Source organism: Bubalus bubalis, chromosome 1, assembly GCF_019923935.1.
Source record: "Bubalus bubalis isolate 160015118507 breed Murrah chromosome 1, NDDB_SH_1, whole genome shotgun sequence".
NCBI lineage: Eukaryota > Metazoa > Chordata > Mammalia > Artiodactyla > Bovidae > Bubalus > Bubalus bubalis.
In genome coordinates, this window is record NC_059157.1 from 172430615 (window position 1) to 172457531 (window position 26917).

Genomic DNA, 26917 nt, shown 5'->3' on the forward strand with positions numbered 1-26917 from the left:
TATTTTTTCATGTATAAATATTCTGCCATATTTACTTTGGTCTAGAATTATTAGCATACAAGTCCACTTAAAAAATATCCACATGGAAGGGCTGGGGGACATCGTTACATGTAATCATTTTATATTTAGAGTTACTTCAAATCAAAATGACTGAAATACACAGTAATTCTTGATTCATAATCCTGACTGAGATAAAACAAATTGGTAGATCACAGGTATGCTTATTCAGTTTTCTAATTATCAATTCAAAATGATTTGCATAAGCCCTTTGTGACTATCTCTTTAACAAAACCCAAATGAATGGTTCAGGTGTACATATATACAATGTATAAAATAAAGTTGAACTCATCTGCATTTTTCCATTTTCCTCTGTTACATAATACTGTTTGTAAGTGAAAGTAGATGAACAAAAGATAAATGCAAATACAATACTGGGGTTATTTAACAACAAAGTACTACAGTATAAAAAGATCAGCTTTGATTATGTCCTTTTCTGGGTGTTGAGATGCTTTCTGGTCCACCCCAATCCATATGAAGTCTTCTTTGTGGAGACATCACAACACTTGAAGAGAGAACCCGGAGTCCTTCAAGCCATTTCTTCACAATGGTAACCTGGTAACCTTGGGTTTCCAGCTGTCAAATCCTGTGAACACGAATGGCTGCAGGTCATCCTTGAACTGGGTTCCAGATTCTGCTCATACTGGTGTTCTGGTATCAAATGGGTAAGAATGTTTTCTCTCTCCCTCCTATTCTGGCAGTTTAAAAAGTTAAAGAATCATGATTTCCAGCTTCCCAGGAACCTAGTCCATGTGACGGAATATCCTAGAGGGGGGTTAGATTTTGAGGGCAGTGTTGATGGTGTGGGTCAAAGAATAAGAACATTAAACACAGAAATGGGTTTTTAGCAAGGGGGCTGAAAGTGGCTCAGTCATGTCCGACTCTGCAACCCCATGGACTATACAGTCCATGGAATTCTCCAGGCCAGAATACTGGAGTGGGTAGCCTTTCCCTTCTCCAGGGGATCTTCCCAACCCAGGGGCTGAACCCAAATCTCCTGCATTGCAGGTGGATTCTTTACCAGCTGAGCCACAAGGGAAGCCCAAGAATACTGGAGTGGGTAGCCTATCCCTTCTCCAGCAAATCTTCCTGACCCAGGAATTGAACCAGGGTCTCAGTTGTCTGCAAACATGAAGACAAGGCATCTGACTTGTGAATATATTCTATATATTTTTGAAGCATGTAAGTAAGTCGTGGAACCTTGTCACTTCACATTCTATCTCCCCACCCTCCAAAGACAAAGCTCCATTTGAGGCAAGGAAGGTCATCACTTCCTACCCACTCAAGTCATTATTGGGTGGGGCAGGGGTGTGTGTGTTTCTGTTGTCCTTTATTTATTTTTTAAATAGTATATGCTTGTGGGCTGCATGATTTCCAAGAAGGCTGACAATTGTAGGGATTAGGCTTTCTGTTGCTTTCAAGTGCCTGGGAATTCACCACCACACGTGTGCCTTGCACTTAATTTCCAAGACACTCCTTCAGTGATACAGGAGATGCTAGGTTTTACTTGAACCCTTGAGAATAGTTCTATCTGGAAAGACCTCCACGTCCATGGCCTTGTGATGGATGGAAGACTTCAGGGAGTTTCAGAAGAATTTGACCTTTTTTCATTTTCTAAAGTGAGGCCACTAGCAAGTAATACACAGCACAGCACAGGTAATCACAGGTAACTTCTGGGAAGGTTCTCCCCCGTGGATAAGGCATGACCTATGTTTTTTGGGACTTGAGAAGACCGGTTCTAGTAACAGCTCAGCCATAACTTCAAGAGAACAGCATTCCATCTAAAAGCATACACATGCTCTGAAGTCATACTCAAAATGCTTCCTACTGATTTTTACATCAGTTCTCATTATTTGCAGATCTATTGCTCATCATTATAATTCGCTACAGGGGACATGGACAGTTAAAAGTTATAGTGCTTTATATCTGTATTTTACAAGGTTTGTGTTGCAGAAAAGTAGTTCTAGATAACATATGAATGTCCTACTTGGGTTACTCATTTCACAAGTATTTTCAGCTATACTATTATTTCATATGTACCCATTAATTTAAACAATTTTTAATAGTGCAGAAGCTGGATGAGAATAATGACTGTCATAGCTCATTTACCTTTTAACATATTTATGAAGGTGACATTTTCATGATATCTGACCCTTATATCTCCAGTTACTAAAGACAGTTCAGCAGCCAGCTCCTCTGAGCACTCACCAGAAAGTTTTAAATTACACTAAAATTAAACTCTTTTTTTCTCCCACTGGCAAAAATATCACAACTTAGAACTTCATAAACTTTCACAAGACACTTGGGATACTTGAAGATTCGGCTATTTTGTTTTTGTGTACTTTGCATGAAGTTAATGCTAAAACCCAGAGAGGATATTAGGATCCTTCTTCTGGAATTTGAACAAATGAGATTTTCTTTGTTACATTTCACTCCTTCATAATTGTTAAGTGAACAAAACTAAACAGAAACAAAAGAAACAGCTAACTAAAAAAAAAAAAAAAAAAAAAAAAAACCCCACCAACTTGTATTCTCAAAGGTTTTTTTCCCTAAGGATCTCCATTCAAAGGACATTATCAACAACGGTTTGTACATTATCCTTTTGGTCAGTACCTTCCGAATCAATGAAATGTGGATTCTCCAGGGGATTGGAGTTTTCATGGCCCGTGTCACCTTCCGCTTTCTCCTGCTGACTGGGGCTTTTGAACAAGTGTTTCTTCTGGTGCATTCCCAGGGCAGCAGCTGTTTTGCAAATTTTGGGGCACTGGAAGCAGGCATAGCCCTTCCCGTTATGCTCCCTGATATGCCTCTGCTCGTGATTCCTTTTCGTGGACAGATACAAAAAACTCTGAAAGCAGAACTGACAGTGGTATCGTTTTTCTCCCGTGTGGATCCTTTCGTGGATTTTGAGGGTCTCGTTCAAAGTGAAGGCCTTGTTGCAGTACTGACAGACGAACTCCTTCACGCCCAGGTGGATGCGCTCATGCTTCTGGAGGTTGCCGTGCACGGAGAAGCACCGGCCGCAGGTCTTGCACTGGTATGGCTTCTCTCCCGTGTGGCACCGCATGTGCATTTTGAGGGTGGAGGGGCTCTGAAACTGCTTGGCGCAGAGCTCGCATGCGTAAGGCCGGGCCGTGAGATGCCGGTGGGGCCTCCCTTGGCTCCCGGCCCCTGAGGCTTTGTCTCCATCGTCGCAGAGTTCACACTGCAGCTTAGGCATCTCTTTGTTTTCCTCTTCCTCGAAGGCCTTCTCCTGTGGAGCCTTGACCACCGCACAGTCCAGGTCGGCTGGGTATCTACACTTACTGCTCGGGCTTCTGTTTTCATGCTCCTTCCTCCAGTTGGCCTTCCTCATTTTTCTCAACTGTCTGGATTTCTTCTTGGGTTTGTAGTTGTAGTACGGGCGCCACGGTTTGTCCGTGGAATCCTGGTCACTGGCATCATCAAATATCTCGTTCATCTCCATGCACTCGGACTGGCAGAGCCCAAGAGGGTTGTCTCCGTTGGCTTCCTGGTCGCTCTCCTGGGGCAGCGTCTCCTCCTGCGTTTGATACTTGGGTCTCCGCCCTCTCTTATAGAACAGTTTAGAGCCGAGGATGTGCCTCTTCACAATGGCTTCATTCCCGATTTTTACCGTTATTTGACAAAGGGGTGCAACGTTGCTGTTTGTGGAGGTTCCTGGGAGAGCGGGCTTTGCGATGTAGGTTTCAATTTTACTCGTTTCTTTAATGGCATTTGTAGTTTTGCCCAGTGAGCCTCCAGGATCAGCAGTGAATTTGGATTCCTCTGGTACTTCTCCCCTGCTACACGGGCCGGCTTTCCTTTTCTCCTTCATGCTCTTGGGTCTGCTGATGGCCCTCCCAACTTTGTCTGGCTCGGCGGGCTTGCCGTCCTCTTTTGGGGTCTGACTGACAGTCTGGTCTGAAGGAGCTCCTCTGGGGTTGCGGCTGGTCATGGCAGCAATGGCATTGCTGTGCATTATCACCGATGAAAACTGGCTGCTGTGCACGATGACCGAGGGGGCTGAGCCGCTGTAGCTGATCACAGAGGTGGAGTTCTCACTGCTGTTACTCACAGCCAAAACCGGCACATCCCCTGCTCGGGGGTCCGAACTGACAGCGTTTTCAGCGGAAGAAACCGACACCTCTGTGGAATAAAAGTTATTGTCCAGATCCACTTTTAACTCTCCTCTCTCACCCCATTTGGTACCCTCTGCGTTTTGTATACTGGCCGAAGTGGGCACATCCTGACGTGCTGGTGTTTCCAATGGGATGGCTGGACTGTCGGTCAAGGTGTTTACACTGTCCTGGAAATTCAGAGTAGGTAATTCAGAGCTGTGTGGATTCTGAATAACATAGGGACCAGGTGCAGGCTCATTCAGCTGACTGTTTTCTCGAGCATTTTCATAGGAAGAATGTCGGTAGCTCTTGTAAGGAGCCCTCTTGCATTTCATGGGCAGGAGCCTGTAAAGTTTATATGGATAGACACTAGGCTTCAAGCCTCCATTTGCTGTTTTTTTACTGATGGAAAGTCTATGGTCGATGGCATGGAAAGACTTCTGGTGGTTTTTGAGTATATAGTAGGTCATGAATGTCTCCAGGCAGAAAATGCACTGATACCGCCTTTCCCCTGTGTGCCAAATCTCGTGTCTTGTCCTGTACTCAGCCAAGGCAAACACTTTGTTGCAATAATGGCAAGGATATGTTCTCCTCCAGGAGTGAACATTTGCATGTCTTCGGAGGCTGGATAAAGTCACATAACTGCGTTTGCACACCACGCAGCTGTAGAGCATTTGCCCATTAACAAATTTAACCATGTGTTCTGTTTCTGGCAGCGTACTCCCGGGACTGGAAAAGTCACCAATCCTATTCTCAGCTAATAAAGGTTCTGGACCTGTGAATGAACTTCCATTCTGCCCGATGGTGGGATAGTTTTCTAAGAAGCGCTGATTCCCTCCAGGAACGGGCATGTGGCTGGACCTCATGCAGATCTGCTCGTGCCGATCCAGCCTGTTGAGGGTGCTGAACTGCTTGTCGCAGTGCTTGCACACCAAGGGCTCCTGGGTCGGCTTGTGAAGCTGCATGTGGGCGCTGAGCAAAGTGCTGCTCTCGAAAGATTTGGAACAACAGCTGCAGTTGTAAACGAGAGGCGGCACCTCGGCGGCTGGCGGCCCAGGGACATCAGAGGATTTATTTCCCTCCGCCCTGGGAAATTGGACCTCTCCTTCGTTGTGGCTGGGAGATTTTGAAAGGGAAAGAACTGCAGCTGGCTGCGGACTTTCTTCTTGACGCACCTCCAAGTTGCTTGCTGGAGGGGGTGGTATATTTTCTGGAGCGGAATCTGATTCCTGGGGTACGGAGAGTGTCTTTGGCTTTCGGCATGTTTTCGGTTTTGCTGCAACAGCTTCCGAGTTCTCCTTCCCTGTTTTCGCAGGTGAGCTGCTGTCCTGTTCCCGGGCAGGCTGACTTCTGTAAGCCTCAGCCACGGAAGACACGGCAGACACGGCGTAGGAGTGCTCGGCGAGGGTGCGCACGGGCTCCACCTCGTGGCAGACGTCAGTCCTCTCCAGGCAGAGGCTGGTGTTCCTCATGGAGTCGGAGACCTTTTTGAAACTTGCTCTCAAGTCCAGTGGGGAGAACATGTTATTACTGTTTTCTGTTTCGATGATGGAAAATGCATTTGTGATCCTTGGCCCGTTAGTGATGGCTGGTTCTTCATGCCTTTTTTCATTTTTTTCTTCCTTAACCACTCCCTTCTCGGTAATGCAGAATACATAGGGACCCGGGGAATTGGAGAAGTTGCGATCAGTAAGATCTTCCAAGAAGGATATTCCCAGCTTTTTCCCAGCAGCTGCGAGATCAGTGACAGTTTCCTGTCTCTTGACGACGACTGTGGAGCTGTAGATATAATTGAGAATTTCTGTAAACACTTCAGCTTTGAGATCATCCAGCTCCAGGACGTGGCTAGAAATACAGATGGTATGGCTCCAAAAGATGTTTTTGAAATAAAGGCTTGAAGCAGCCAGGACATTGCTGTGGGCTTTAAACTTGGTGTCTTCCACAATGATAGTGACATCACACAAAATGCCCCGAATGCGCTGCTCGTTTAAGATGGAGAGCACTGTGTCGCTGTGTAAGTTGTCCTTGAGGTCCCTGGAAAGGGACATGACTGTCATCTAAAAGAAGAGGAGAGAAGTGGTCAGAGATAAAGGTCCTTCCATGAGGAGCTCTTTGGTGTATAGGCTATTTTTGATTTCTTTGAAAATCTTACTTTTTGTATGAAAATACAGGGTTTTGTAGTCTTTGTTTCTTTTTAATCTCATTTTGTTGTTGCTCCAAAGACTTGGAGTCAACCTTAGAAGCTTAATCTTTATCTTGCCCCAGCCTGTTTCTCATACCATTGCTCACAGTTGTTATAGTTGGAAATCCTCCCAGAACTTTTTCTCTGACTTTCTCCAAAGTTGTAGGCTACATATACATGTCCAAATTTGGTGTGTGTGTGGGGGGGCAGGGTAAGGTTCCCTGATAAATGTTAAGGGTCTCATCATCATTCAGGGCTGCTGTGTTCAATTCTTAGAATCAGGCAATGTCATGGTCCCATCACAAGACTGCTGTGATTTCTGATGATCCACCCTAATGATTTGATCCAAACATAGCCAGCAATGCAGGAGACCTTGGTTCGATTCCTGGGTTGGGAAGATCCCCTGGAGAAGGAAAAGGCTACCCACTCCAGTATTCTGGCCTGGAGAATTCCATAGACTGTATAGTCCATGGGGTCGCAAAGAATTGGACACGACTGAGTGACTTTCACTTTCACCTTAGTTCATGAAGCAAGAAAATTATTTTTTTAAAGTTTTCCTTAACTAAGCAGTGTGTGTGTGTGTGTGTATGTGTGTGTGCACGCGCGCGTGCCCTCAGTCATATCTGACTCTTTGTGACCCCAAGGACTGTAGCCTGCCATGTTCCTCTGTCCATAGGATTTCCCATGCAAGAATACTGGGGTGGGTTGCCCTTTTCTGCTCCAGAGGATCTTCCCCACCCAGGGTCTCCTGCATTGCAGGTGGAGGCTTTACTGCTGAGCCACTGGGGAAGCTGAAGCAAGCAGTATCTGTAACTAAAGGTATTGGCTGCTCAGGGAAGAAGCAAGAACTGGAGGAATCATTCCTCATCTGTGGCTCTGAAGGGTCTCTCAGTGGAAAGTCTTGGTCTGCATGACTGAGTCTGACCACCAGGGGCCCCCTGACCTCTGCACTACTGGCCTGTATGGGGACCCATCTCATTCCTCTGATTTCCCTTTTATCATAGCCATAGTAGCCTGGGGTGTTCAAAAATAACTCTGTGAGGTACTAAAGGCAACCAAAATGGAAACAAAACACAAAACCAGAGAAGTATGTTTCTGAGTTTATAATACTGTCTAGTCACAGGTTCTTAAATTAGCAGAATTTAAAGGCACGGTGGCTCTTGCTCTGGTCTGAGGATCCCGCTCCTGTTGTACTCAGGTCATATTATTCTCTATGTTCTATAATGAGCCTGGGTTGGCCAGAGCCTACCCACTACTGTTCTAGTGAGGGACAGTCCAAAGCACCAGCTTTCATGGTTAGCTACAGTAAAAAATACACGGTGCTAGGGACTCGAGACAAAAGTGAAGCTAAAACTTACCCTTAGGAGGTGTGATGCTGTCTGTCCTGTTCTATTATCTTTCACTTAAAAAATGCTAACAGCAACTCACCAAACTAATTTTACTATATGCTAAGAGGTCACTCCTGCACTTAAACTGCAGTGCCCTGGCCAAAATACCTGCTCTGGTCTAAAAGACATACTACCCAGCTGCTGTTCATCAAGTCTCTCTCTCTCTGATCAAGCGATGTCCAGAAAGCCCATACAGCTTGCCGCTCTTTAACTCCCAGTGGCCGTGTCTTCCTAGCACTGGAGTAAAACGTTTAGCCCATGGCATTCATTCAGTTGGAAAGACCAGATGGCCACATTAAAGCCTCTCTCTTTCTACCTTTTTGTAAAGCAATTATGAGCTGTGCCCATTATGTTATTTAGTGTCCTTTATACAAGAATCCATTTGATAACTTCTTTTATCTCATTCAGCCACTGGAAAAAGTGCATTTCTACTAACAAATTTTTCATTAACCAGATAATGAGAACAATGCACTCACCACGTTTCTTTTTTAATTCTCGAAACGAGGAAGCTTAGAACTAAGGTTTACCGTCAACTGTTGTAGCCACCGTGAGCCTGGGTTTCTGGTGTGACCACAGTCTCACTTTATTTAGTGATAGCTCTTCTACTCTTGTTTCACCTGCCTTTACCTGTAACCTTCCATGAATCTTCTCCAGAGATGTGGGGGATTATATCTTTAAATAAAATTAAATAAAAAGGAATCTTTATGGCCCCCTCTGTACCCTTGAAGAGAGAAAGGGTCACCCTGAACGGACTGCCAGAGTCTATCCTTCACTGGCTTACACAGATCAATGACCTACCTACTTGGCAGGTGCCTCTTTGGTCTTCCGTGAGGTCTCTGTTTTGGGCCCCTGGGGGACCTACTTTCTCTCCCTTCTCATATCTTCTCCTGTTTGGAAGGGTCGTGTGTGCTCAGTCGCTCGGTCATGTCTGACTCTTTTCGGCCCTATGGATTGTGGACCACCAGCCTCCTCTGTCCATTGGATTTTTCAGGCAAGAATACTGGAGTTGGTTGCTATTTCCTCCTCCAGGGGATCTTCCTGATCCAGAACTCAAACCCCGTGTCTCATGCATTGACAGGTGGATTCTTTACCACTAGCACCACCTGGGAAGCTTGAAAAGGTCAGACCAGATTATAACAGGCTCTAGTGGACTCCCCACAGCAAGTTTTATATTGCAAGTACTAGTTATCATTAAAAGTTATCATTAGATTTGAGTTAAATCACTCAGGATCACTGAGGCTTCAGCACATGGACAGGATTAGAGGGAGGCCAGCTGGTTGCAAACCAGCTAGTCAGGCCATCCTCTAGCCCAGGTAAGAATTAATCCATCCACCCCAGACAGTGTGAGAGCCTGGGAAGGAGTAGATGGCCTCAGCCCCACCTAAAAAGGTGAGATGGGGAGAGTTAGTATGTGAATTCAGAATTTAATTCTCTTGACCGTTATTTCTTGAATACTGGCTGAGTGCTATAGGAAGACAAGAGTTCATTTCTCCTTGGAACAGAGATTTACTGAATACCTACTTTATGCTATGGGACAGAAGTTCTCGAACCTGGCTATGTATCTGAATCACCTGGGAAGCTTTAATATAGTACAGCATTTACAGAGTCCCCCTGCAGAGATTCTTGTTTGGAACAGCTGAGGTGAGACCCTGGAACCTATATATATTTTTGTACCTTATTTAGCGAATAAGAAACATTCTATTTGTCCCTGTGATAACAAATTTGAAAGGCACACGAGTAAACACTGAAAAATCTTGTCTCAGAGGATATTCACGTGGTTTTTATCCATCAGCCAGAACCAGGTCTGGGGGCTGACACTAAAATCCAGCACTGTTACAGAAACAAAAATTCTGCCCCCAAGGGTCTGCAGTATAGCAGGGAAGGTAAGACGGGTTCACACGATGCTGTAAAGCCAAGATTCCCAGTGAAGGTGCAGGATCAGGAATGCTGGGACAAAGAGTAGCGGGGAGTGGCCCCGGGATGGGGGTGAGGGAAGGCAGGAGAACCTTGGCAAACCCCCTTTCCGGGAGAGGTGACACTGACCAGCTCTGCCTGCTGAAGTGGACAAAGCTGAGGAACACGAAGTTCAGTCAGAATGAGGCACAGCTGAGTTTAATGCCCTCAAGAAGCTTGTAATCAAGGAGCCCATGTCAGAGTTTAGAACAAAGCATCCAAATCCATAAATGCAAGGTGAAAAGGCAGTGACAGTTGTCAAAGATGCAATTTCAAGTCATATTCTACATGTCCGACGTGCAACTGAGTTTGAAGTCTGAAGACCAGAGGGGACCCACTGTGGCCCTCGAACACAGCTGGTCCCTACCAGTGGTGTTTGATACAGGTAGCATTTGGACCATGTTTTTGGAAAAAAAAAAGTTGATGTCAAAGAACAGTAAGATTTAACATAAAAATCAATGTGTCTTCTCCTGAGAAACAGGAAGACGGGACAACAGCGGGGCTGCTGCCCGCCTGGCGACCGGGCAGCTGCGTCCCTGCGTCACCGTCACCTGCGGGCACGTGCTGCCTTTCCCGGCGCCCACTGCCCAGCGGCTTCTCTCAGCACCAAGCCCGGCCCGGCCCCGCTAGCCAGTTTGGTTTGTGCCACTGACGAGAACATGAAGTGAAATCACATTGGACCCAGAGTTTTGAACAGTCATCCTTACTTTAAGGATATCCCTAAAGTTAGAATTCGGACTTAAATGAGTTCGGGGGGAGGCAGTCATTCCCACCAAAAATAGTATTCTTTGACTTAAAAAAAAAAAGTGATCTCCTCTGCTATTTTTCTTCATTGAGAGTAAGTAAAAACAGAAGTCTTAGGAGTTCTTGCCAATGGAAAGCCCACAACACACTTCAGAAAAAGAAATAGAGGCTGGAAAGCCCATGAGATTAAGTTTATATGTAATATTCTGAAACATGTACTAAAAAGCAAGTTTCGTATAATATATCTATTATTTTCAGTAGTATCACCAAGATGGAATAAATAAGCATGAAAAATGTTATTGTTACAAAATTTTTGGTTAGCCATTATTTTAAAACAATAAATCAATCTGTAATTAGATAACAGTGATCATCTGATTTATGTTACTATTTTCCTGAGTTTGTTTTTTAGCTGTAAAGCTTTTAACATACACCTTCTAAACACACAAATACACATACGTATATATCCACATGCACATACCAATAGATCTATGATTATATAAACATATGAACATATGCTAGTGGAAACAGATTTTATAAGCACAATAAATATCGTGAAAGTATAATTCAGCATCTAAAACAAGAAGACACTTGAGAGAGAAAAGGGGATACAACTAATAACTGTGCCAGATAAACAGGTATACATTGGGACTATATCCTGGGAAATGAGGATGAAGGGTCATCCTGTATTTATATATATATAAAAATATACATATCTATATAAACTAAATATAAAATTCTACATTATAATTACATGTGTATATTGAGATAAAGTATACTTGATAAGTATTTAAAATGCTTTGAATAATTTTATAAATATATGATAAACATACTTTATAACTATACTTCATACCAGGGCCATTGGGAAATTCTACTTAATTAGCATATGCAGAATCTGCTGCTGCCTTTGTCTCCTGCATTATTCCAACCTTATATAATACATTCATATTATGTAAGGATGGGCACTGAAGATGCTTTTGATGATTAAAATGACTTTTCTTTTTTCAAATTAATTTTTATTGGAGTATAGTTGCTTTACAATGTTGTGTTAGTTTCTACTATTCAGCAAAGTGAATCCACTGTATGTTTACATTTATCCCCTCTTTGTTGGATTTCCTTCCTCTTTAGGTCACCACAGAGCACCAAATTGAGTTCTCTGGGCTGTACAGTAGGTTCTTATCAGTTATCTGTATATTATATATACATAATATCAATAGTGTAAATATATTAATTCTAATCTCCCAATTCATCCCACCCCACCTAAAATGACTTTTTCACTTACTTTTAGAGTTAACTAGCATTAAAAAAGTTAAAAAAAAAATCTATGCTGATGGTAAAATATGCAAACAGTACAGCAGCGGATTAAGGGACAAAGCAGAAGGCCCCTCCCCTCAGCCAGACTCCTCAACTCCACTCCAGCATACACACAACACACACAACTCACGCACTCCCTACACGAGTCCTCTTCTCATAACTCAGAAAGATTTCTACGTTCTGCCTGTATGAAGCTTTAGAAGAAAAACTGCATTTCCTCCTGAGGCTCTTCTGTCCTCACCCCTAGCTCCTCTGCCTGGCAATTCCTGTAATTTACTCATCTCAGGTGACATCTCCTTCGGTCAGCCTCCCTCCTCATGAATTTCCAGTCTGCGGTTCCAACCTTTATTGTCGCATGCAATATTGTGCATTTGTACACATTTCTATCCTTCCTATTTGCTCCTTGAGTTTAGGGACAGTCTTGGTACCAATACATTGTTGATTCTGACAGTAAGTGAGCAGAGACATTGGCTCCTCAGGCCCCGAGCAGCCAATGGCTTAAATGACATATTGTACTTAGAAAGCTACCTTACTTAAAGCTTTAAAAATCAGACCTGGGTGAACCCAAATTCTACTCGAGAGAAAGCAAAATTACTAGGAAAATAAAAATAAATTCCTGTTCCTTTTTTTCTTTCCTAGTTTCCTTGTAACCCTGAGGGTTCTCAAAGTATGTTTCATGGATCTCTGGGTCTCCCAAGACCCTTTCAGCAAGTTCTTAAGGTCAAAACTATTTTCATAACCACACTAAGATGTCATGTGTCTTTTTTACTGTGTGAACATGTGCACTAATGGTACAAAACCAAAGATGGGGAAAACTTCTACAGCCTTATCACATATCAAGCCAGTAACAGTTGGATTAAGGAGTAATTATCATTTTATTAAATCTGTATCCTCGGAAGGACACATAAGACACTTCTGAATGCATAAGGAAAAATGATGACTACCTTGAGAAAAAGCATCTGGTGTTTCCTAGAGCTCTGAGTCAAACTTAACAATATTTTTTTTCATGGAACATCATTTTTACTTGAAAAAAATTACGGTAAGATAAACCATGGCTATTCAGATACGGGTACTTGGGCAAATATTTTCTTAAAAATAAAATAAGTGAGTCTGTCATTTCAAGGAAGCAGCCATTTTGTTGCCAATAATAAAATCAGACTGGAGCAAAAAACAGAATTTTGGAAAACTTGTATCTACCACAATGAGCTCAACATTCCTCAATACATAATGACTTTTCTGATGATGTTGGTGGTGACGTTAATGGAAGTGATTTTTGGATACTGAGTAATGAATTTGGAAGATATACATGGCTCAGTGAACCAATATTTTCCAAATGACCAATGCATATTACCAAAAAAAATCATGCATGAGCTAAAAAGTGTAACAGAGAGCCATATATTTACATGTAACAAACTGCGGAAAGTTCACTGATACGGATTCCATGTTGCAATTAACCTTTAAGAAAGTCCTACTGGTAGATACTGGTATAGCATCAAAGAATACCCACAACTAACTAAAAAGGTTATTAAAAAACCAAAAACAAAAAAACTTCCCTTTTCCAACTACCTAGCTGTGTGAGGCTGGATTTTTTTCATATAGTTCAACTAAAACAGCACACTGCAGCTGAATCCAGAAGCAGATTTGAAAATCCAGCTATCTTTCTATTAAGTCAGATAGTAAAGATATAGTATACATTTGAACAGTACAGGTTTGAACTGCTTAGATCCACTTGTACACAGATTTTTTTTCAGTAAATATGTACTATAGTGCTACATGATCCACTGTTGGCTGAACCCACAGATGCAGAACTGGAGGAAGGGATACAGAGGAGGGGAGATTTTGTGGATTTGTGACCCAGTGGAGAGTCTGTGCTGTATCTAACACCTGTGTTGTTCAGGGGTCAACCATATTTGCAAAAAATAACACCACTCTTCTCACAAATTTTTGCTTTAGAAAATAGTTATTTTAAAAATAAAAATGTATCATTTTACCATGTAATTGGGTTTATTGTAGCCAATTTTTGCAAGTTAACAAATAGTTTTTAAATTCTCCTTTAAAACTTTGAATGTAACTCAGATAAACAAAAGCTCTTTGGGTCCTTAAAGATTTATAAGAATGTAAGGGGGTCCTGGGAATCAAAAGTTTGAGAACCACTGCTTTAAACAGTAAGAAAATATTCAAAATCATATTTAAATAAATGACTTAGAAATTATTTTACTCAATAAAATGAATCACACGTAAGACAAAATGAATGAAAGTGTGCTAAAATACAAAGCAGAAATACCCAGGAGTCAGGAGAAACCAAGGCACAGAGAAACACAGACACACCACGGTCACACAGATACACACACACTCTACAGCTGTCTTTAATTTTCTAAGCTGGAAGTGACTGCTACCTATCACTTGAGTGTGAGCATGGCTGTAAAACCAGGTGGACCAATAGTCCCTTCACACTACACTCAGGTAAAAACTGCTCCTCGATTTGCTGCCTATATTGTTTGTACAACCTATCCTTGCTTGAATCTTTGACTTCAAGTCTCAAAGGCTGGCTTGGTCGTAGCATTCTGTTTGCCCTTGGAGTCTATCTATTCATCTACTAAATCAGCCCCTCCCCATTATATCCTGGATACCTGTTCTGGGTTTAAACTTGAAAACACTTCTTGGCAATGATCTGAGCAACTAATTCCTAGTATTTCCAGCCTAATTAAATCTTCCCTTCCCCAAGTAGACAAGGCAATTTTACTAAAGCACAGAGAAGTCAAAAACTTAAAATGATAGTTTCCATAAAATTTTTAACTCTCCCAATGTAAACCGCCCCCCCCCCCAAAATCTTGAAAAACCTCTTTAAATTGTTTAACCAAGTGTAACTATTATGTAACTTTATAGAGCCTGTTAATAAAATCTGGTGTACTTTTATTAGCAAGTCTTTAAGACATCACAGATGGAGAGTGAAGTAATCCTGTCCAGTCTGCATTCTTAGTGAGAACTTGCAGTCACTCACTCAAGGCTACGCTCCAGGGCCAGACTGAATCCCATTTTTCTGTATCTTCTGATCAGAGGAAAACACCAGGCGCCCTCTCGCAGCACCTTGGCCACTCAATTCCCAATATACATAGTAACGAAACTGAATCAACGGAGCAACTTTCTCCTCTTTCTACTGCCATGCTTCTATAAAAAGACACTTGGAAATAAAACCCAACTAAAAAAAGAACACACTGTATTAGGATACTGACCTGGAATCACACACAAGTCAAACTCACAGTCTATATGGGGCCAGCGCAAGACCCATACTGAAGCAGAATCTACTGCGTGGACCTGCCATTCTCCGCGGAAAGTGTTCTGACAAAGGACACCACTTCAGTGATCTGGGTCCCCATCCTACACACATCTTTGCAGTGCCTTTTCTCACAGTCACGTTGGGTGACTACGTCAGACCTCCTCACGTGACAGGGTCTTAGAAACACATGCATCAGATCTCGGAAACAGATTACAAAACAGAAGCCCTTTATGGAGTTCAGCGACATCTAAGAAAAGGAAAATCCTCTCACGTTGCCTTCTAAATGCAGCCCAAAAGGAGCAGAGAAGAGCTGCATTTATCAGATTTTCACGCATTTAAGCTATCAGATTCAAGAAGGTGTAGCATGACAAGGGAGGTCTGTTTTTCATCTGAAATTCAGGAGGCTGGAAAAGGTAACATCAGGAAACTGCTGGAGTCCACTCAACAGGGAGGCAGCTTGGCTTGAGCCACCTTTCTTGACTATGTTGTTCTGAAAAGGTAAACATTTGGTCTCCAGACTTGTAGTTGCGTGTATATGGATTGTGAGAAGGAGTATTATCAGATTCACAAGTGACGCAACATGCCCGGTTAAATATTTCAGGTTGCTTGTTTGGAAAGATGAAAGGGGGAAAAGGTCCTTTGTTTCTCTCTCTTTTTTTATCCTTTTTGAAACACAGCAGTGTTTAGAGGAGGTAGCCCTTGGGTTCATCTCATGATTGAGCTTGCCCGGACACCTGCTTGCTTAAGAAAGCTGGCAAATGTGCTTGGAGAATCTTATCTCTAAAGCCCTGAAGTGCTGCATCCGTTTCTTGTCCTACCAAATTCCACTGACATTTAGAGGTGCTAATGTGAAAAGGAATTTTAAAAGTCTGAATGCTGTGGGAACTGAGTTACCAGAATGACCAGGACAGGGGTCCTATCCCCTGGAACTTCTCATTTTACAGGTGAGCATATGATCTAGAGTTGGTTTCAAAAGCCAAATACCTTTTTCTTAAAGGCCTACCTGATTGAATAGCCCCATTCCTCTCAGTTGACTGTGACCTGTCAGGGAGGATGGAGGGAAGAACTATTATACATTCTGGCTTCTGAGCAAAAACGAACTTCCTGCTCATTGCGATAGGTTATCCTAAAAAAAGGACAGAGACCAACTGCTGCATGGTGTTAAAACTATCTAAATCCACCTGCCATTGCACCCATCTCCACCCCTAGCTTCCTGCACTCCAGCTTTCTAGGGACTCCTGCAAGACAATGAATCACAGTTTGCATGGACTTTTTCTGGATGAACCATAACCTGGGCAGAGAGGAATGAACCAGGTAATACACGTGAAAAGCAGCAAGCGCAGTGCTCAGCACACAGCAGGGGTTAAAGAATACGGGTGAGAATCAGCTTGAGAACCGACTCCCAGTTCTGTGTCCTGCTCGCCTGTGACTGAACATAACCACTTAGGCATGCAATGCGTAGGGTGGTCTTTTAACTGCACGAAGGAGATCAAGTCAGGCCCTGCCTAGAGCCCTTCAGTGGCTATCTCCAGGTGTTAGGGTGGAATAAAGACCCCTCGCTGTGGCCTGTGAGGCCCTGCACTGTCCATGGGTCCCAGCCACTATTCCCAGACTCCCACCCCTTCTGCCCCACTCTCTGTGCTCACACTCAGTCCTCCCTTTGCTGCCAGTCTCTCCTGGCCCAATTCCAGTCCTGCCCAGGGGGCTGGCTCACCCCTGCTTTAGGCCCAGCTCAAATGTCAACTTCGAGGGACCACCCCATCTCTCTATTTGCTCCCGCCTCTACTTGCCCTCCCATCACCTTCATGCTACATACTTCAACCTGCAATTATCACAAGTATTTGCCTGCTTGTTCGCTGTCCACTGTGTCTGCCAGAAAGTAAACTCCAGGAGGGAAAGGACCTTATCCATCCCGTTCACGGCTGTGTCTCCAGGCCACAGGGCACGGTAGGCACTTGGGAACTATTTGAAAGCACAGAGACTCACCCTGATGAAAAGAGCCACCACACTCCTGGGCCCACTTATCTGCTCTGCTTTTTCATTTCCACAGCACTCACAGCATCCCCATACACTGCAGAATTTACTCATTATTGACTGTCCATCTGCCTGCTAGAAATTTAAGCATCATGAGGACAGAAATCTCTGATTTTCTGCACTGATGTATCTTAGGCACCTAGAACAGTGCCTGATACATCGCACGCCCTCAAAATATTCATGTACTACATGAACGATCCGTACTATAAACAGATACATGGTCCTAAATCAGCATTATGTATGGATAGGCACTGTATATACTTCGAATTACAAGGTTCATCTATGTGAATTTCCCCAACCAATTTTGAATAAAACTGCTTTCATCTGATACATTTCAGGTTGTAAAGCACTTCACATATTAATCTATTTAATCCCCTTCATAATCCCGTGAGGCAGACACATAAAATGGAGACACTGCTACCAACTCAGGGTTAAATGCATTAACAGAGTCAGTGCTCACCACACGGAAGCTGCTAATCTCAGGCCCACGGTACAGATGTGGAAACGGAACCCAGGGTACTGCCTCACTCACAGCAGAGTGGTAATTGCTGATGCGCCCAGCGCCCAGCCCCCTGCAGGCTACCGCGTCACGCAGATCAGGAGGGAAGTTGGAGCAGCTGACTCGCCATCTCCGAGCACAAGATGGCTCTGCACCAAGCCCAAGCTGCAGGCGGGTGGTGCAGGCTCACCCCTGAAAAGCCCGAGGCAGGGAACAGACCCGGGCGGACTCCAAGAGCTAGGGCTGGTCGGTGGGTAGCCTGCCTGGGCCCCACACCCGGAAGTCACGGAAAAGTGCTGCCTGACGTGAAGCAGAGTGTGCCAGAGGGGTCCCCTGAAAAACCAGCTGAGGATTGGAGCTCAGGCAAGCCTACCCGTGACCATGGCTGGCAGTTACCAGGGCAACCTGCGCGTTGCCAGAGGATGAGCCTCAGGCCCGGGACCTATCACTGCTTCCCTGGGTGTACCGTAATGGGACACAAGGCAATTTCAAGGTGCCAGCTGAACACACAGTCAGTCAGCGTCTGCCCCACAGCCCAGAATTTACTAAACAGCTGAGGCTTTTACACTACACTCACATGTAGCCAACTTAAGATTTTTAGTATTAAAAAAAAAAGTTGATTTTTAAAAGTTTGTTGCCAACTCAGTCCAAGGACGTGGACTGAATCCATCAGGAAGATGAGTTTTCATGTGCCTCCCCCGATCCCCCACTTGAGTATTTAGACTTGTCCTTTCATTACAGGCCTGTGGATGATACAATCTCACGGATCATGAGACTCAGGCTGGGGACCTGTCAGTCGGGATAAAGCATGAGACCAGTGGCGATGAAGCATCAGGGGAGGGTTAGGGGAAGGGAAGCTGTGGGGTGGGGCCGCCTTTGGGAGGGAGCCTTTCCATGACAGTGAAAACAATCTCCTGGCCAACATGGATCTGAGACATGGTTAGGGAGGCTCCTTAGAACCCTGAACCCAAATTCCAGTATCTTTACCAAAGCTTAGAAAGTCTCTGTGATTTGACCTCATTTCCTGCCACTCTAACCCAGCCCAACCCTCCTTCTGTTCCTTGAATATGCCGAGGATCTTCCCACCTCAGGGCCTCTGCACATGTGGCTTCTGAAGCCAAGAATGCCTTTCCAGCCCAGGCAGCAGCCTATCCTGGTCTCTATCCAACAATCCATTACCCCTCAATCAGGTTTACCTGTCCTATACCCCTCAGCAGACTCTTCTTGCATAGTATATACTATGGTTATAGGCTTCCCAGGTGGAGCTAGTGGTAAAGAACCTGCCTGCAACGCAGGAGACACGTTCTTGATCCCTGGGTAGGGAAGATCCCCTGGAGGAGGGCATGGCAACCCACTCCTGTACTCTTGCCTGGAGAATCCCATGGACAGAGGAGCCTGGAGGGCTACAGTCCATAGGCTCACCAAGAGTCAGACATGACTGAAACGACCTAGCATGCACACACGCACTATGCTTGTAGTTAAGTATTATTTCATAAATGTGTGCTTTACCACAAGCGTATGAATTCTGTGAAGGCTGAAACTATTTACCACTATTTACCACAGTTTCTCCTAGCTCTCAGCACCACACTTGGCACATAACACGCTGATAAACTTTTATGAAGTAAATGCAAAAACAAAAAACACCCAGACAATAAGCTCTCTAGAGCCCACCACACGGCACTGTTAACCAGGCTTTCTAGATCCAGAGTTAGGTCAACACGAACTGCCCTACTACTTGTCACTGATGCTAAAAGGTTGAACATTAAAAAATCAACAAGTCTGACACTGTAAAAGGAAAAACAAAACACACACACACACAATCAACTCTGCTGGTCTAAAACTGGAGCTGGATAAGACAAGAGAGGGCTGTCCACTGCCATAAAGTTATTCTGCTCACACAAGCTAAAACAATGAAACACAGCTCTGAAGCACCAAAAAACTGCTTACTATTATTGCTTTGGCTCAGAGAAAGGAAAAGAGTATTTCTTCAAGCTCTAACGACGTGCTTTGTTCTGTTACCGACAAAAACAACAGGCCCAAAATGGAGCTGCTTATGCTATGCCTCATGTATCAAACTGGAACTTACTTAAGAGTTTTGGCTCTCTCTGCAATGCAATCCTAAACTAGATATCAGCTTAAATCAGGAATAGACTGATGAGCATTAGTTAGGTAGTTTGCCTGACAATCCCTGTCACCCCCTATAAGGAAAGGAACCTTGCAATAACCAACCCACATTTTTGCCTGGTATAATTTCCTTGTTCTGTTCCCTTCTGCCAATAAAACCTCTCACCTTGTGTAGCTCTTTGGAGCTCCATTCTGTCTGCTAGATTGGATGTTGTCTGACTCATAAATCACTAAATAAAGACAGTAAGATCTTTAAAATGTACTCAGTTGAATTTTGTCCTTTTGTCTTTAAGCCCTAAGCATTTGGCCTTTGTCTCCTGAGTGCTTGGACTGAACTAGCAACAAACTTTTAAAAGTTAACTTAAAAAAAAATGCTAAAAATGTAAAGTTATCAACGTGGGGGTGCAGCATAAGGTCCTAGTGTCGGGTGTTTAACAAGGCTCCATTTCCATACCTGTGCTCCCTGCAAGCACCCCAGGGATGTCTGCTTTCTGTAACCACTTTCAGTTCCTTCCAAGGTCATTTCCCTCAATCAGCCCCCTCTCATGAAATGCTGATCAGGAGTAGGGTCTGGGCTAAGTGAAGCACAGCTGGGTCTGTGGCCTGCTTCTGGGTCCTGTAACTGTGGATGCTTGTGTTTCCTGGTACAATGATTGGTGACCCACCCCCAAAGGCATACACAAGCCCCCTTTGCCCATCAGAAAACCAGCAGTAAGACGGAAGAGGCATCATAATGTGAGCTTACAATGGTGGTTCTCTGCAGAACTCTACATTGGACTCACCTGTGGAGTCTCAAAAAGAATAGGAGCCAGGTGATACTGCTGATACTGAATCCGTTTCGGGAACGGGATCTGGGTAGGTGGGTGTGTGGCACCCTGCTGAAAGTTACCCAGGTATGTTGTACACACAAGCTGGCCCACGACTTCTAACTACCCTTTGAAGAATCAGGTCACTGTGTCTCCTGTGGGTGTTGGAGCCCCTCTGGGCAGCCTCCCTGAGAGCTGCTTTAAAGTGACATTGACATTCCACCACACGTGTGTCAGCATCCCCCACTCATTCATGGGACAGGAGGAAGCTCACCTAAATATGCCAGCCGCGTGCTATGCCCCCAACACCGCACAAGCACATCCCTGTACCCAGCAGTGCTCTGCACACTCCATATACACTGTCCTGATGAAGCCTCACAGCAACCTTATTTTGAAAATTAGAAAACTGAGACTTGGAGAGGCTGTGTAATTTGACCAAGGACATTTAGTCAGTGAGCAGCAAAGCTGGGATTAAAACCTGAGCAGGATGACTCAAAAACTACACTCTCCACTATACGTTTGGAGCACCAAAAAACAAAGCACTTAGCTTTTCCTGGTATCAGAAGTTCTTTACTGGTATCAAAAGCTCCTATGCTCATGACCCCAGCCTATCAACCAGTGTGTGGGTGCTTAGCAATCGGTAGCCTGGATTTGAGCAGGGCACCACCTTGAAGGGGACAGGTTATGCCCTGTGGTATGCTGTGGGGTAGGGGTCTTGTGGGGCTCATAGCCTGCCCACAGTTTGCTTGGCCCCAGGCAGGTACCCTGCTGAGGGCTGCATCCCCCTGCCAGAAGGGGCTGTATCCCCCATATGCACAATGATTCTATACGGATCATCAAATGGCTCTGGAGTGAACACTTCACGTAATTCAGAATTTTCCATAAATTTCTACTTTTAATTTATTTTCTTTAAAAAATGTAAACTTTAGGGGCTTCCCTGGTGGTCCAGTGGCTCAGACCTCATGCTCCCAATGCAGGGGGCCCGGGCTTGATCCCTGTTTGGGGAACTAGATCCCACATGCTGCAACTAAGAGTTCAAATGCTGCCACGAAGATCGAAGACCCTGCATGTCACAACTAAGACCTGGGGCAGCTAAATAAGTAATTAAAAAAAATGTCATTTAAAAAAAGTCATCAAAGTAACAGATGACACTATTAAATAAACATTATCATTTTGGTCCATTTCCATTTCAAGGTAATATTTATCAAATGTCTACCACCCTCCAGTTATTGAGTATAACACAAGGGGCTACCACAAGAAGTGGGTACAGAAGGGGCATACTGCTGCTGCTGCATCGCTTCAGTCGTGTCCAACTCTGTGCGACCCCATAGACGGCAGCCCACCAGGCTCTGCCATCCCTGGGATTCTCCAGGCAAGAGTACTGGAGTGGGTTGTATAGGGGGTGATTAAAGCTACTGAACTAAGACAGCTGAGGGACCTGAGAACACTGTATTAGTCCACTCATGAAGCAGGGTTCTCCTGAAGGATAATGTGGGATACAGCAGACCATGTCCAGTCTAGCACTGTGGCTAAGAGCCTGAACTCTGGTGTCAAGTTTGGCTCTCATCATGTTCTGGCTATGACCTTGGGCAAGCTTCTTACTCTGCACCTCAGCATCTTCATGTGCAAAATGGAGCTAATAATAGCATCTTATCAGGTTAAAATGAAGATTAAATGACCGCAGCCATGAAGTGGTTGGCTTAATATCTGGTACAAAGTCAAGCTTAATAAACATTAGCTATTATTAGTATAACTATTACCAATTAATTATTATTAGTGGTAAATGTCAGTAGGAACAAGTATTACCAAGTCTTGACCACAGGCCCCAAATGCAGGGAATGTGATATTCCTCAATGGTAGGGACAAATACTCTATTTCACTGTGTGCCCGGAGTTCGCCAGTCCCCCTCACAGTGTTTTCCACCCTAGAGGGGCTCATCAACTAATCATCTTCCTAATGCCAAAAGCAGTTATTACATCTGAGCCTTAGCCCATATGTGGGCACTGAGTTTCAAGTATCATCAAAATGATTTTCTTCAGTTGCATCATATGTTAGCACTTCTTCTAAGCCTACAGAAGAAAGCATTCAGATCTTAAATAAAAATTATCCAAGTAGGCTATTAGCAATTTTTTAGCAATTAGTAAAAGCTGGACAGGAAGGAAACTAAAATAATGTATTTAAGACAAATAATCTATACATTTCTTCTGTGTGCACTTGTCTTTTTAAGTCAGAAGGTCACTCAACTTTTGGCTATAAAAACAAGGTCTGGTGCTGGCCGTTGATTGGATCATGTGCTGGTTTTATTTTTATTTTTTGGCCATTTGGCACATGGGATCTAAGTTCTCCAACCAGGGACTGAACCCATACCCACTGCGGTGGAAGCATGGAGTTCTACCCACTGGACTGTAGGGGAAGTCCCACGTGCTTGTTTTATATGGTGAAATTCTTTCATTTTATAAGAAAGCCTTCCCTGTGTTCTGCTTCATCATCTGTCCTATCTCTTTAGCCTCTTGGCAGACCACATTTGCTCCTCTGCCCTCACACTGAGGGGATTTTTACAAGGGTAAATTCTTAAGACCTCCTCTCTCTTACTTTAAACTAGGAACCTAATAACAGTAGTTTGGTTATGATTTATTTTAGAGAACATTTTGATGTTCTGGATTTTTCATGTTAAAGTCTTTTTAATTTATGTCTCAGTTTAATGGATTCATTAGGTTGTGGCTGATTCAGTGAAATTTTTTTTGAAAATCTGAGTGTGGTCTGGGGTTTTGCACATTTATGTGCTGATTCTGGAGTTTGGTTCAAGCTGCCATTGAATCATTGAATTCCCTGATTAAAATTTTTGACAACTGTCAGAAGGAGCCAGTTGTTCCAAGCTTTCTTTTTCTTGGTCCCCAAGCTGTCCTTTCTCCTCCTGTGGAGTTATCTTTATCCTCAGAGGGCAGAGCAGGGCCCCTGCTTACACACTCCTGGGCTCAAACTCCAGTTCTGCTACTTAGTAGCTGTATGAATTTAAACAAGTTAATTAGCATCTCAAGACTTGGGCTTTTTTTTTTTTTTTTTTTAATCTATAAAATGGATATAATAGTGCAACTTAGTTCTTAATAGGATTAGAAAGGACAATCCAGATAAACCATAGTATCTCAGTCTATTGCTCTTTTACACTCTGATAATTTTCCATGAAAATTCCAGAAAACAAAACAATCCCAGCAACTCTTTTCTTTAGCTCATCTCATTATGATAATAGCAACCAATTTAACGCCTGTTGGTTGAAAGGGTGTTGGAAGCAGGGGGTCATTTTGTAAGTGGGGATTTCCCTGGGGCTGAAGTGGAGCAATGAGTGGCCTGGAGAGTCCCCGGCTTCAAGGGCTTCCAAGGAGCCTGGGCAACTTCGTTCTGGTGGGCCGGACAGGCAGGAGTTATGGGACTCAGGTCAGGCTGACCCCAAAAGAAGGGAAGTTAGAAAAACATACTTGTGAAAAAGAAGTACAAAAATAAATACTCAGCAAAATAGGGGACTGTGGGTAACGCATTGTGTGTTAGTCGCTCAGTCGTGTCCGACTCTTTGTGACCCCATGGACTGCAGCCCATCAGGCTCCTCTGTCCATGGAATTCTCCAGGCAAGAATACTGGAGTGGGTTGCCATTTTCTTCTCCAGGGGATCTTCCTGACCTAGGGATAGAGCCTGGGTCTCCTGCATTACAGGCAGATTCTTTACCATCTGAGCCTGTTAGGGAAGTCTGTTGATATGGGTATGCTGCTGCTGCTGCTAAGTTGCGTCAGTCATGTCCGACTCTGTGCGACCCCATGGACTGCAGCTCACCAGGCTCCTCTGTCCATGGGATTTTCCAGGCAAGAGTACTGGAGTGGGGTGCCATATAGTAATGTAATTAAAAGAACACTTTCAAAGAACAGATATATGTATCATAATATAGTATCAATAAAGCCAGTAACTATGTGTTAACAGGGGCAAAATCTGTGATTCTATTATTTGGGGGAGCCCTGCATGCCTATTACACATATTTCTACCAACCCAACTATGAAGAATAAGCAGAGAAACAGAGGTTGGGTTCACAACAACCAGGGAGAGCTTCTACCCCTCGAGTGGCCTCTTCAGGGCCACGTTGCCCTTTTTAGCCTGGTAAAGGCACTGAGAAACACCGCTCTCGACCGTCATCTTAGCTCTGAATAAAATTATTGCTCAGCTTCTTCATGTACAGAAATGCCAAGAACATCCAGATGGCTAGTCTCACCATTATTAGGGGTCAGGGTTGGGGAAGGCAAAGCATTCTAAGCCCCAGTGCTCTCTTCCCTTTACACCTTCCATCTGTTCCATCCTCACCTTGTGGAGAGGGGGGCGTTGAAGCACAACAGGGCAAGCGATGCCCTGAGTGGCGATCAGTGCCAGCAAGAAGGAGAGTGGATGAAGCAGAGTCCTGGACCAGGAGAGGTGGGGCTGGATACAGGATATGGGAGATGGAGGCCAGAGGGAAGGGGTCCGGGGCTCCCTCCTGAGGCCTCTGTACTGATGCCCCCCACCCTGCTAGGAGATAGGACCCCAGGTGCTGTTCCACAACTCCTTGGAAGGTCTGGCTTACTGTGTCACTGAACCTGCCCACTCTACTCTCCCAGGTGTCAAGGGCATAATAGCAGGGTTAGAGACATACAAGTAAATTCCCCACGGCAGACCCTCACTTTGAGAGCAGGCAGTTCCTCTAAGGGATCAGCCCCTCATGATCCCTGAGGAGCCTTTCCCAGGGCAGCAACTCTTTCATGCTTGTATCCTGAAGTTCTTTTCCACTTGACGACAGGAGTACGTTCCCAGTTCCCAGTGCTACGTCCACAAGATGGTGCTGAGTCCACACAAAGAGATGCTCTTGGGTCCTGAGTCACTGGGGATCCAGTCCCCAAAACCTTGCTCAAAATGGGCAGATGAACGAATTTTGTTTCAAAATAAATAGACCTTGGGTGTTTTAGATAACAAAAAGCATAGAGCAAGTTTCTTAGTGGAGCATGCCTTCTAACTACTTCTTCATTTGCTATAGATGGATTCTCGAGATTCTTCAGACCAGGGGTGGGGACCACTTCACCCAGTGTGGGAATTTCCTCCTTAGAGGAGCAGTCCTTATGCAGAGCCCTCAGTTGTGACCTCTGCATGTGACAGCCCTTAGAAGGTTTGCATGTCCCTTCCCTGGGCTAAACATCTCCAGTTCCTTCAGCTAGGCCCCAGCAAAGAGAATTTTATAGACAAGGAACTTTAGATAGTTTTGTCCAACCCTCTCATTTTAGATATGAGAAAATGGAGGCACAGAGAAGTAGAATGACTTGTATAAGGTCTCATGGTATCACTAAAACAGGTTTCCAGATTTCTGGCTCCATACACCTTAAGCATATCACCCTACTCCTCAACTGACAGCCACCAGACCTGCTCATTGACACAGGACTTTAGAATGTTCTTGACTTCCCTAAGCCTCAGTCTCTTCACATATTAATTGGAGCAAATCATACAGCCCTCCTGGGCTGCTGGGGGGATTCAATGAGAGTACCAGGTGGCGCTAGTGGTAAAGAGCCCACCTGCCAACGCAGGAGACGTAAGAGATGTGAGTTCGATCCCTGAGTTGGGAAGATCCCCTGGAGAAGGAAATGGCAACCCACTCCAGTATTCTTGCCTGGAGACCCCCATGGACAGAGGAGCCTGGTGGGCTACAGTCCATGGGGTTGCAAAGAGTCAGATGCGACTGAAGCAACTTCACACACACATACACAGGCACCTAGCCAGGGCAAGTACATAGCAAATAGTAAGTGTGTGATAATTGATTTTATTTATAATATTCAGACTCTTTTTTTGGCATGGAGTTCTCCTTTCTGCCTTTGTGTTCTTCTTCTTCCTTGGCTTCCCAACTTCCAAGGCTGAATTTTTAAACTGATCCTCAAAAATTCATGTAGGCTTCCCATGTAGCTCAGCTGGTAAAGAATCTATCTACAATGCAGGAGACCTGAGTTCCACTCCTGGGTCAGGAAGATCCCCTCAGGAAGGAAATGGCAACCCACTCCAGTATTCTTGCGTGGAGAATCTCCTGGACAGAGGAGCCTGGCGGGCTACAGTTCATGAGGTCACAAGAGTCGGATATGACTTAGTGTTATCTTTCTTTCTTTCAAAAATTCACTCATTCTCGTGAAATGCAGCTGTGTTCCTTTGGTCCATAATTTCTAGTCTGTTGGAATATTTCAGAAAGACAATGCTATCTTAAAATATAACTACTGATTCCTTGAACATGATATGCTGACTCCTCCTTCAGAAACTTCCAAGTAAGTCTAGGGTGGTAATGTCTGTGACAAAAGGCAGTCTCCTCCAAAGACTGGCAGAATGTGATCATTCTTTTTACCCACTCAGACTTTATTTTAACATCAGGACTGTTATACT

General features: G+C 44.2%; 1 protein-coding gene across 20 annotated transcripts in view; it reads right to left on the reverse strand.

Annotated features, from left to right (window-relative positions):
- ZBTB38 (zinc finger and BTB domain containing 38) overlaps positions 1-26917 on the reverse strand; it is a 128410-nt gene that overhangs the window by 48738 nt on the left and 52755 nt on the right. For 10 of the 20 annotated variants that reach the window (XM_025290819.3, XM_006078035.4, XM_006078034.4 and 7 more), the window contains one exon: positions 2086-6232. The exons of 1 other annotated variant lie outside the window; for it this stretch is intronic. In XM_025290819.3, the coding sequence (XP_025146604.2) occupies positions 2621-6232 (3612 nt within the window). In that variant the 3' untranslated portion in view covers positions 2086-2620. Of the gene's footprint in view, positions 1-2085; positions 6233-8543; positions 8741-8798; positions 8857-14986; positions 15299-16033; positions 16072-20141; positions 21391-23474; positions 26709-26917 lie in introns of those variants that run through there. 9 more of the 20 variants (XR_006552679.2, XR_006552691.2, XR_006552693.2 and 6 more) reach the window with 6 other exon arrangements.